An 11,940-nucleotide genomic window follows, 5' to 3' on the forward strand; every position below is an offset into this window, starting at 1 on the left:
TGAGATCCATTCCAACAACACTGATTTGGTCAAAACAAAATCACAACTATTCTTTAAGATTTTTGACTGCAAAAAATTGGTTTGCAATCAGTTTTGCAGAAACAGTCAAGTGAATGATCAATTTCATTGTAGTTTTTAGAAATGAACAAAAAATGCAACAGTTCCCTTCAGAAAGAATGAAGTTAGAAGCTACATTTGAGAGATATTGAGGTATTCCAGGGGCTTCGTCCACTCTTCATATATTACCGTGAGTTTGTATGAAAAAGCATACACATATATGTATGTTACATATATATATACACACATATATGCACACACAGAAATATACTTACTTATCCACATACTTATACATAGATACATGTGTGTCTATAGATGTGGACACATACATATATATGCATATACACATATATACGTGTACATAGAGAAATTACATGGGATTAAAGGAACACAAGGCAGTCCAGGGAGGGAAAGAGGCAAACAGGTCATTTTCCCATACCTTCTCCTTCTTGATGTAAGAGAAAACTACACATGATGTGACATTACAGGATACGCTAACAGAGAGTGATCACAAGCTCCATTTCTGTCTCAGGGGCTAGGAAGCTCTATATGCCTTGCCAGGCCCAAGGGATTAAACTGCAGTTACACTGAATGCCTGGGTTTTGCTTACCCTAACCACTGTCAAGGACAGGGACTTTCTGGAGAGCCTCATCAGACTGTAACCCAGTCACCTGGAATCACTCCTGTCACCTCATGGGTAACAGGGGAAAGTTCAGCTTAAAAGACTTAAGCTGGGGTGCAATAACCGTGGGTGCTTCGGCACCGCAGCAAGGCTCTGCCTTGGCAACCTTCCCTGTGTGTGGAGGAACAGTGAGCTTGGCTCCTAACCTTGGGCTGGCCCGAGTGGCTTGGGTCACAGGAATGGCATGCTTCAAGGGAGGAGGCGGAGAGAATAGCAGGGGCTTCTTCTGAAAATATTAACCCATCTATTTGGAGAGTGATGGCTGCCTTTGAAATCTCTCCTTATAGATCTATACTTAGCACCGGGGCAAGGAGTGTGCGCTGGGGGGTGTGAGGGGTGGGCTGGGGGAGGGCTCCCTGTGAAGCCCCGTGTCTTTGTCCTCCCATCGTGCCGCCGCAGGCTCGGCAGCGGGGACGGGGCCTCCCGCTGCACCCGGACATGGCTCCCGAGCCCCCACCTCGCATCCCTTTGCTGCACCCGGAGCTCATGGGATTCTGGAGGGCTGGGGGGGGAACCTGGATTGTATTTTTCTTTTTTGCTTGTTCCCCCCCCCCTTTTTTTTTTTTAATTTGCCTCCCTCCCCTTGTGCCCCCCCCCTCCCCCTTCTAAATAGGAGATGTTCTCAGGACAGCGCCCAGGAGACTGGCTGGAATCAGTTTTGGAGGGTGATGCACCGCGACAGCTAAAAGTTGGATAGGGTTTCAGCAGCTCCTATATAAAGCAGGGGGGGACTTATGTCACTGCACTAATTAAATTCCATCTGGGTTGTTCCTCAGGGTGTTTTTGAGCCTGGCACCCAACTCAAGCAGGCAGAGAGGCCGAGGGACAGCATGATGATGGACCTTTTTGAAACTGGCTCCTATTTCTTCTACTTGGATGGGGAGAATGGAGCCCTGCAGCAGCTGGAGATGGCCGAGGGATCCCCGCTGTACCCAGGCAGCGATGGTACCTTGTCCCCCTGTCAGGACCAAATGCCGCCAGAGGCCGGCAGTGACAGCAGCGGAGAGGAGCATGTGCTGGCACCCCCGGGACTACAACCCCCTCATTGCCCCGGCCAGTGTTTGATCTGGGCTTGTAAAACTTGCAAGAGAAAGTCAGCCCCCACGGACAGACGGAAAGCAGCCACCCTGCGGGAGAGGAGGAGACTGAAGAAGATCAACGAAGCCTTCGAGGCTCTGAAAAGGCGGACTGTGGCAAACCCCAATCAGAGGCTACCCAAGGTGGAAATCCTGAGGAGCGCCATCAGCTACATCGAGAGGCTGCAGGACCTCTTGCACAGGCTGGATCAGCAGGAGAAAATGCAGGAGATCGGGGGGGACCCCTTCAGCTTCAGCCCCAAGCAGGGAAATGTAAGCACTGCCGCTTGATTCCTCCCGCCGCCCTGGCATCCAGCTGCGAAACCGCCGCTCCCGCACCCTCCCCTCCTCCTCGGCAGGGCCTCTGCGGCGGCCCGGGCGGCCGGGCAGGTTCGCGGGAGCGGAAAGGGCTCCTCGAGGAACCTGCGAGCTCCTCGGATCTCCGGCGGGCAGCCAGCCCGTCCCGGGGAGCCGCGGTCCACCTTACTAATACCCGTCCTCTCCCCGTGTCTCCCCCCGCCGCCCCCGTGTGTGTGTGTGCCGCAGATCCCCAGTTCAGACTTCCTGAGCACCTGCAGCTCCGACTGGCAAAGCGTTTCTGACCATTCCCGAGCCCTAGGAGTCAGCCCCAAGGAAGGTAACTCGCACCGCGGCCGCCGTCCTCCGTGTGCGCCGCGGAGCGGTCGCCGCTGCCGCTGCCGGGCCCTGCTGACTCGCCGCCCCGCTGCTGCGCGCCCATCCCTTGCCCTAACGGTCGCAGTCCCTAACGGTCGCGACCGCCAACGGTCTCTCACCCTCCGGCACCGGGGCTCTCCGCCTGCCGGGAGCCCTGCGCCGCAGGCCCGGCGAGGAGGAACGGTTTGCTTTTTAATCCCTTTTCTCTCGTTGCGCAGGAGGCTCCATCGTCGAGTCGTCGGCCTCCAGCAGCCTTCGCTGTCTCTCTTCCATTGTGGACAGTATTTCTTCCGACGAGCCCAAACTACCCAGCGTGGAGGAAGTGGTGGAGAAATAAATCCGGTTGCTCTGGTAGTATAGTTAAAGGAGATGGAGCCCCCACCCCCTTCCCTCTAAACTAAGTAATGAAGCAAATTAACACAGTGGAAAGCCCAGGCAGGGGCCTTGTTAAGGTCGAGTCAAGGTACACCTACCCCAAAGAAAATGGCTCTCACTGACTCGAGCCAAACAGACTTTCCCCCTTTTTCTTTCCTTTTTTTTTTTCCCCTGAGTTTTGTTTTCTTTAAATTGTGTTGCATAGACCACCCCTCCTTTTTTTTTTTTTTTTTTAATTTAAAATACTTACCTATGTACTGGTGATCCGCTTTGTCTGAGACTCACCGGAAAGTTCATTCCTGTCTGAGTGAAGCCGTTGGTTGCATTTCGTCTTAGTCGTATTTAAAGAGTTCCCACCTCGTTTCGTTCCTGTAAATAATTTTAGTACTATCTTTACTTTTGTAAACATAACAAATATATATTTAAATGGTGGAATGTGATATTGTATATAAGAACAGACGGATTTCTTGGATTGTAAAATAAAGCTCTTTGTGTTACAGTGTTTCCCCCCCACCACCTCCTAATTCAATAATAACCCGATCCCAGAGTTAAAACCCGCCACTGACTTCAGCGAGACCAAGACCTGAAGAGTCAAACGTGTAGCCGAGACACGACCCGTGTGACTGGGGGGCAGCTCTCAGGACAGATTTTTCCTTCGTTTTCTCCTCTAAGGAGCGTCTCTCCTTATTTAGGACCGCATGTTCATGACTCCCCCAAAATGTCCGACAGTGCCGCTTGCATAGCTCGCCAGGCAGGGACGCTGCTTCGGCCTTGTCCTGCACATGGTGGGCGAGCTTAGGGGAATAGCAAAGAGCTCCCCTGCGGTCCGGGAGAAAAGAAGCTGAGCGCGTCTCACCTTTTCTTCTCGGCACCGGAGGACTTGAACCCAAGCCTTGTTTGCGGCAAAATTGATGGGCCTGCTACCCTGACGAGGCAGCACAAGGCTGGGACAGGAGCCCGCTCCCTTGGGGGCTGTGGGCTGTGATTTCTTCCCAGGAAAGGTAACTCCCCTTGGACTTCCTTGAGCCCGAGGGAGAAGAGAATGGGGTCCCTCAGGGAGGAAAGAGTTAAGCGGCCGAAAAGGGGTTGGGGGAGGAGGGGGGTAACAACATATGAAGCCTTTCACTCAGTGATGTAAAAAAACACAGCCTCTCTGAGGATGGTGGAGCGGAGCTGTTCACATCAGAGCATTACGGTTTGTAACAGATTGTTCATACCCCGGGAAAGGGCGACCACCGGGAAACAGAACACACTGCCCTACACACACACACGGGGCTCGCCAGAGAGCTGACAAAAGCAAAGGGACGCTACTTCAACTCTGCCCGCGGGCGCTCTCCTCGTCAGCTTTAACCCTTGATTTATTTTTTGTTTTTGTTTTTTGAAGGGTCACAGCCACGTTTCTGGAAGGTCTCGCCCTTCGCGGCCGGCACTAGCACGGGTACGTCCGTCTGAAGGGGAAGCTCCTGAGAGAGGCGGCCCTGAGAGCTGGCTCTCCCATCGCTGTGCCCTCCTTCCTCCCTTTTTGTGCCACCGCGGCCAAACTGGTTTTTAAAAAGGTTAAGTACTCGCTCTGATTGCTCTCTGCTGAGATACTGTGTTGTAAAGAGTAATTGCGGCGGCACAGGGCGGTGGCAACGTGGTGATAGGACAGTTTCCCCCATTCTTCTCGTTTCAAATACCCCCCTTTGCCTTGGGGAACTCTCGGGCGCTTCAGAAAGCGGCGCTTCGGGGAACGCGGATTCTTGCGTGTAACTGCATTTTAGCGAAAAAGCGAAGATGCTATAGTTTGCTTCTGTAGCGAAGGGACTTGCTCAGCAGCAGAGTGTGTCAGATCGGGTTAGCAGTCGTCTCTTTCCTTAATAACTTGTTCCGATCCCCGCCGGGTCAGGCAGAAGGGCTACAGGCAGCTCATTCACTACGCCTGATGCAGCACCGGCCGAACGAAGCCCCGCAGGACCCGCTTCCCGCAGCAGGGCAGGAGCGGTTGTTGGGCACCCCGAAACCACCGTGTCACGCCAGCACCCCGCCATCCTGCTGTCAGGTTTGCCCTCAGCCCCGCATTAACCTCAACGAACTCGCCCGTCCGCCTGGCAGGACCCCTACGGCAGGGTCTCCTCCAGCAGCGGGGTAACTTGAGCGATTGTTTGGAATAAGTTTGCCTAAAGGAAGGGGGGTTTTCATTAAATAAAGAAAATACCTCCCGAAGAGACTCTCCGTGACCCCCGCGGCTGCGACTGATATGCCGGGCTTCCCAGTGAAGGTCCTCAGTGTGTCTGCAATTAAAATGTTTGTGTTTGATATTAATAACGATAATCTTTACCTAAGTCCCCAGCCAAAGCAAACAGGGCCCTGGAATCACAAATCAAAGGGTAATAACTGGGTAAGGACAAGAGGTTTGTGATTTAATCAAGTCTTTTTCCGGAGTCATCGAAGTTTTTACACCAATGCAAGTGCCCCCTCCCGCTCCCTCCGCCCCGCTGCAGTTTATTTAACACGAGAGACATGGTCTGGAGCGCTGCTCCCGGAAAGCTGAACACCGGCTTCCCTCTCCTCCACCTGCTCGCTCCCCCAGGAGAGCAGGGGTGCGGGAGCGGTGTGGCCGCCTCAGCGGTGCGGGGTGCCCGGCCCGGCAGCGCACCGCCGCCCGCCCTAGCTGCCTGCGGGGCCAGGAGCGCCCCGCTGCGCCGGCTGCACACGGGGAAGCGATGGGTGAGGGGAGACGGGGTGTCCGCAGTGCCACTGCCTTGTCACCGCACTTTTCTGAAGTGACGCCATCGAGAGTTTAAAGCCCATTTTTTATTGTGCGTCTGGATTTTCGTCCATAAAACCGCCTGAAACTCGGAGAAGGGAGGCGGGCAGCCGGCAACGGGCTTTATTTTCTGAGGTCGAAGGCAAGGCGGGCAGGCGTCGACCCAGCAGCTATTTCCACGGGGAAAATTCCTGCTTGGATCGTTGCTGCCTTGGGGAACCCGTACAATTTTTCCAGAGTGTCCACCTTTCTGTTGAGAAAGAGCTGGGGAATGGGAGTGGGGGGCAGGGGAGGGAGGAGGTTGAATAATTGAACCATGTGCTCGCTGGGACGTCCCTCCGATAGCAGGAACTAGCAACTTTTCCCAGTCTCAAGGCTGCTAAAAACCCCCTCGTGTTCCTTTGATCTCTCCTGGGAGTCCCAGAGTGTCAGCAGAGGCCAATGCCTTCTTCAGCTGTCTTCTATACAAATCCCTCTGGCAGGTACTAATGTGTTTACTTAGGTGCGCACGGTTCCCAGCGCTGGGGGGAACCAAACGTTTCTCACACGGCTGGAAGAGCCCGGCCCCACCAGCCCAACTGGGAAACAGTTTTGCTGGCGGGGCGGCTCGGAGGAGCCCTCGCCGCCGGCACCGGCACCCACCGACCGCGGGAGGGGAGAGGCGAGGGGCAAAGGCGGCCCTGAGCGACGCGGCTGCGGCTTCCCTTGTGTCGGCCGTCGCCGTCCCCGCACGAACCATTAAATAAAATGCATCCCTAAATAACGCTGTCGCTGCCGGTTACCGTCCTGCACCGGGGCCCGGGCGTTCACTCCGGCGAGGCCGGCGGTCCGCGGGGGATCCGCGCAGTGCTTTGAGGAGGTGCGGGGGCGCGCTGAGGGCGCTCCGCGGGCCCGGGGCGGCGGTGGGGGATCGAACCCCCGCGGGCACGACGGGGCGCGCTCAGGTGGGTCCCAAACACCTCTCACCCCCTCCCACCCCCCGGGCCGGTGACTTATGGTTTCGGTCGGATTTTCTATGCTTAAATAGAAATGCATGGGGCTTGGAAAAAGATTGCACGCTCTGGAAATGGTCCCCACATGGGATTGAATCCCTCCAGAAATAGGTGCGGCACGGGAGGTGCTGTGGAGCGGGGAGGGTTGGGGTGAGGAACACCATTTAAAGAGGTCCCGACACATTCACCGTTTTCTCCCGACCCAGCCACAGCAGCAGACGGTGTCTGGTGCTCAGGCTGTTCCCGCTTTTAGGACTTGAGCCTCCTGAAATGCAGCACTAGCCCCCGCGCCCCCCCCCCCTCCCCCCCCCAGCAGCCTCATTAGCCAGCCTTGTAGTTTGTGTTTTCTCTCCCCTTTCTTTAGTTCCACTCGTCTACTGCACTTTTGCAAATTTGTTTTGAGATCACTTTACCAGAGGAGCCGGGGGCTCTTAAGGGATACTAATTACAGATATTTTTTTTCTTCCTGAGTGACAGGGTCTTCCATCCTTTCTTCTCCTTCCCCCAGAACATTCAAGGAAAAAGGAAACAAATGTTCCCAGGTCCTCAAAGACTTTTGGGAAAAGGCATGTTTCTTACCAACCCCAGCCCCGCTGGATTAGGAGTTAAAAGTTGCGAGCTAAAGCTCTGCACGCCAGGAGAGCGGGACCCAGGAGGTTGGCATTGTGCACCGGGAGATCCACAGTGCATGCTTGGACAGAAACCGCTGAAAGGTGATCAGAACTGCAACCGGCACTTTAAAGATCAAGTTTATTTGTGCACAAAGCATAAATCTGTAAACAGGTCTATTTTAGCCAGCGTAAACGTGGTAAATCAAATTGTGTCTGTGTGTCCGTGTGTGCGTGCACGCCACAGCCGAGTGAAGAGTTCAAGTTACTGCCGAGCAGAACCCCTCCCGACGGACGGGTGCTTAGGAAAACAATAGGGAGCTGCCCTGTTTCAGACGTGGCCCAGCGAAACAGCAACCTGCACCTCGGAGTGGCAGAAGCCTGAAATTCTGAGCTTTCTCATTTCTGTAACTTTACTCCTTTATCAACTCTCAGCTTTTCCTACAGTATTCATTTCAAAGGGGGCTCCCCCCGTTTATGGCCCCAAATAAACCGAAAGGGTGCAGACGTCGCCTTCCCCAACCTTTAGATAATTATGCATTTGCTCTTAGGAAGAAGAATGTGTGCATGGGGGGGCGGGGGGGGGGTTAATATTTTTTTTTTTAAAGGAAAAGTTTTAGCCTAAGAGTGGAGATCCGCCTTTTGGGTGGGTTGGGGAGAGGGGACAAGGAGCATATGGGGTGTCTGCAGCCCCATCCCCAGCCACAGCTGCCGGCCGCTCCTCGCCGCGCCCGGGCGGATCGGGAAGCTTCCCAGCGGTGTGCGCTTGTGCAAGGCACCTCTCTACGGAGGTGTTCCCTACCCGCCTTGAGCGGCTCCGTGAGACAACCGGATCGCCGTGCCCTCCGCATTACCTCTTCCTGAAGAGAGGCTAACTGAAGACGCCTTTTTCCTGGGCGCACAGACCGGCTCCGTAGCGTTTGACCTGCTGCTGGGTCACTTGTTCTCCGTTTGAGTTAACCTAGGTCACATAATTTTATTCCCAGGTAGGGAAGGTTTCCTTTGCCTTCTCATAATATTTTCCTCAACTACAAAAGCCACCTGGATGAAACCAAAGGATTCCTGCGCGTTAGCAAATGCCTGTTAAATGGCTTCATTACCACTCTAATGACCCTTGCACCGCTCCGCTCAGCTACTGCTGCGGCTGGAGCTCTGCGAAGCTTTTGTCCCCGACTTGTGTAAAGTTACTTAGGGATTGCGGGGTTAGAAATTTTACACTTCCAGGAGGGGTTTGTTGCACTGGCAGCTGGGACGCATCTGTAACGGTACGAGTTTGCCTGAAAGCAGAAAATTAGCAAGCCCAAAGCACTGCTCAACTGTTGTGTCTCTAGCAGCACCGGGTCACACGAGTAGGAGAAGGAATGGGAAGGGGATTTGTCTCGGAGCAAACACGTACACTTTTCTTTGTGAGTACTTTCCCCCGTGACCTGATCCGACAGCACTAAAATCTGGGTTCCCCCCCCTCCTCGTCTCTCCTGGCCACACGTAGCTGTGCATTTTTGTCCTCTACTTTGTAAATCTGAACGGTTGGTGACATAGCTTTAATTACAGGACAAAGCGCTCCCCAAGATAAACGAACAAATCTTAGGTCTGAAAAGAGGGGTAAATTGTTTCGGGTTAGACCTGGACTGTGGGGAATAAAAATACGCAAGTAGACACTGTAGGTCCTACGGGGGGGGGGGGGTCTGCGTTAATTCTCCCGTGGGGAGAGCCGATGTGCCTCCTGCTGCAGCCTGTGATGGGAGATGGGAACACAGGGACGAGGAACGACTCTGTAGGAAATGTCAGTGGTTCGTGCGCGTCCACCGCCCGTCTTTCTCTTTCCATACCAAAACTGCAAATTCCCATACTTGGCTGAAACTTCGGAGACGTCGCAACCAGTTCTGGGGAGGTCATTCATTACAGAAGTGCCCAGCTCACGGCTCTCCAAAGGAGCGGTGCGGAGCAAATTGTCTCCTGGGGACTGGAGGGGGCTTGCCCAGACAGCCCCCGGCGGGGATGTGGTGGGATATGCTAATAAAGACTGGCCGCTGCGGACCAGCCTCCCTTTACATGTGTGTATATATAAGGGCCCCCCGCATCAGCCAAAGGACACTTCGTCTCAGGTCGCTAATTACTGAGGAAATTGCCCCAGCGCGCTGCAGAGCGCCTCGCCGAGAGCCGGTGGCTGCCGTCCCACACTGACGCCTCCGCTGCAAGGATGGAGGTGATGGACAGCTGCCAGTTCTCCCCCTCCGAGCTCTTCTATGACAGCTCCTGCCTCTCCTCCCCGGAGGGTGAGTTCCCCGAGGATTTTGAGCCCAGGGACCTGCCTGCCTTCGGCGTCCACAAGCCCCCCGAGCCCGCCTGCTCCGAGGAAGAGGAGCATGTCCGAGCTCCCACTGGCCACCACCAGGCCGGCCACTGCCTCATGTGGGCTTGCAAAGCCTGCAAGAGAAAATCCACCACAATGGACCGGCGGAAAGCGGCCACCATGAGGGAGAGGAGGAGGCTGAAGAAAGTGAACCAGGCGTTTGAGACCCTGAAGAGGTGCACCACTGCCAACCCCAACCAAAGACTCCCCAAAGTGGAGATCCTGAGAAACGCCATCAGATACATCGAGAGCCTCCAGGAGCTCTTGAGGGAACAGGTAGAAAACTACTATCACCTGCCGGGACAGAGCTGCTCCGAACCGACCAGCCCCACTTCCAGCTGCTCTGATGGGATGGTAAGAGAGAAGCAGGAGCGATGGGGCCGTGGGGACCCCAGGAAGGCCCGTGGGCAGGTCCCCCTCGGCCCAGCGTTGTGGGACCAGTCCCAAGGGTGTGGAACCGGCCGAATGCAGCCGAACATCAGGAAAAGGCAGACGATTTAGGTTAAAACAGGTCCCTTCTCAGATTTAACGCTGAGCATGCACATGGGCTTTCCGGGAATGCATGGGGGAACGGTAACGCTGCCAGAGGGCACCCAGCAAGCGCCCCAGCCCCCGGGGGCTCGTATTCCCCTCCCTCTCCCCCTTAGCGCGAAGCAGCAGAGGGATAAGGCGTGGGGCGGGGGGGGAGACGGGGAAGGCGCTGCCCAGAGGCAGCCTGGCCGGGGAGCTGCTGCCCCGCTCCCCCGTGGGCGCCGGCTCCCTCCCCGCCGGGCTTTAAAGCACCTTCCCTCCGGGGGAAGCGTCCCACTGGCCCCCGGGGAGGGGGGCGGCGGCCGGGCCGGCACTCGCCCCTCGCTGTCTTGCAGGCCGACTGCGGCAGCCCCGTCTGGTCGGCGAGAGGCAGCAGCTTCGACGCCGTCTACTGCTCCGAGATGGCCCACGGTAAGCCCGACCCGCCGGCAGCCGCGGGCGCGGAGGGTGGAGGCGGGGGCCGGGGGTGCCGCCCCGCTCCCCGCGGCACTTGGGGGGGGGGCAGCGCGAGACCCCGCTGTAACGCGCTGCCGTGTCCTTCCCCCCCCCCCTTCCCACCCGCCCCGGTCCCCCGGCCGCAGGGTATGTCGCCGAGCAGAGCAGCGCCCTGTCCAGCCTGGACTGCCTCTCCAGCATCGTGGACCGCCTCTCCCCGGCGGAGGAGTCGGGGCTGCCCCTCCGCGACGCCGACTCCCTCTCGCCCAGCGCCAGCATCGACTCGGGTCCGGGGACGCCCGGGACGCCGCCGCCCCGACGGACCTACCAAGCGCTATGAGGGGTCCGGAGGGGCCGGCACCCCGCGCCTGCCGCCGCCTCCGGGGCCGCTCTCCTCTCCCAGCCGCCTCCTGCGAACGCTTCTCGGGCGAGAGGGGCAGCCCCAAGCGCCGCTTGGCCGCCGCCTCCCTCCGGGGCTGGGGGCAAAGCGCCCCGCCGGGCCCCGGCCCGGGGTCCCCCGGGGCACACAGACCCTGGGGCTCGGGACACATGCGCTACCCTGGAAACCCCGCTGCAAATAAAACGTGCTGTAAGAGAGCTCTCTAGCCTGATGTTCTTTAAGTGCATTCTCTGGTATTGGGGGGGGACAGCGAGCCCTGGCTGCGGGGTGCCCGCCGGCATCTGTGTTTGGTCCCAGCCCAGGCTCGGTCACCCCCGGCTCCTGCCCGCACCGAGATCTGCCTCGTCGCGGCAGTCCTGGGCCGGGAGATGCTGCGTCTTGCCGGGATGGGGCCTGGGAGCCTGTTTCTCCCATCACCAGTGGGTGTTATTCTGAGGCGGCTCATGGAGGAACGAAAATGCGGAGGGTCAAATTCTCCATTCTTCTCCTGCTATGGGCAGAGTTTCCTTTATCTTCTGCAAGAGTAAAAGTAATATTTCACAGTTGTCTTCCTTTTTAATGTTTGGTTTGGGGTTTTTTTTTGTTTGTTTTGTTTTATTTTCTCCCCTGGAAAAGCCCTTGTTTCTTTGGGTATGAAGACTGAACACATATTTCAGGATTTGGCCCTAAAATTGCATGGTGGGTCTCCTCTGTAAAATAACTGCACGATCTAACCGTGATACCCTGTTGGGGAATTTTGCTGTCAGTCACTCTCAGTGCTCTTGCAGAGACAAATTTAGTAGAGTTAGTAAGAACAAACCACAAGTATCTCTTTCACAATCCACAAGGTACATTTCGCAATATTCAGAAATCACTATAGATCTGTTTGCTCCTAACACTTTTGGTCCCATCAGCCAGGATGAAAATTCATGACTCTGCATGGGTCTAGAAATAGCCAGGTCAAGTATTCATGAGCTTCAGAGTGAACAATTATTTCCTTTCAGGTGCTAAATCTAACCATGAAAAAT

At 56.0% G+C, this 11,940-nt stretch overlaps 2 protein-coding genes across 2 annotated transcripts; both read left to right on the top strand.

The window, feature by feature from the left end:
• The first annotated feature begins 442 nt into the window (after positions 1-442).
• MYF6 (myogenic factor 6) lies at positions 443-3,364 on the top strand. The gene is made up of 3 exons (XM_075747596.1): positions 443-2,088; positions 2,362-2,452; positions 2,709-3,364. The coding sequence occupies exons 1-3, from the start codon at positions 1,570-1,572 to the stop codon at positions 2,825-2,827; spliced, it is 729 nt and encodes a 242-aa protein (XP_075603711.1). The 5' UTR covers positions 443-1,569; the 3' UTR covers positions 2,828-3,364.
• Positions 3,365-8,414: 5,050 nt separating this feature from the next.
• On the top strand, positions 8,415-11,130 carry MYF5 (myogenic factor 5). The gene is made up of 3 exons (XM_075747582.1): positions 8,415-9,921; positions 10,434-10,509; positions 10,680-11,130. The coding sequence occupies exons 1-3, from the start codon at positions 9,415-9,417 to the stop codon at positions 10,871-10,873; spliced, it is 777 nt and encodes a 258-aa protein (XP_075603697.1). The 5' UTR covers positions 8,415-9,414; the 3' UTR covers positions 10,874-11,130.
• Positions 11,131-11,940: the final 810 nt, after the last annotated feature.

This window comes from Balearica regulorum, chromosome 1, assembly GCF_011004875.1.
Source record: "Balearica regulorum gibbericeps isolate bBalReg1 chromosome 1, bBalReg1.pri, whole genome shotgun sequence".
Lineage (NCBI taxonomy): Eukaryota > Metazoa > Chordata > Aves > Gruiformes > Gruidae > Balearica > Balearica regulorum.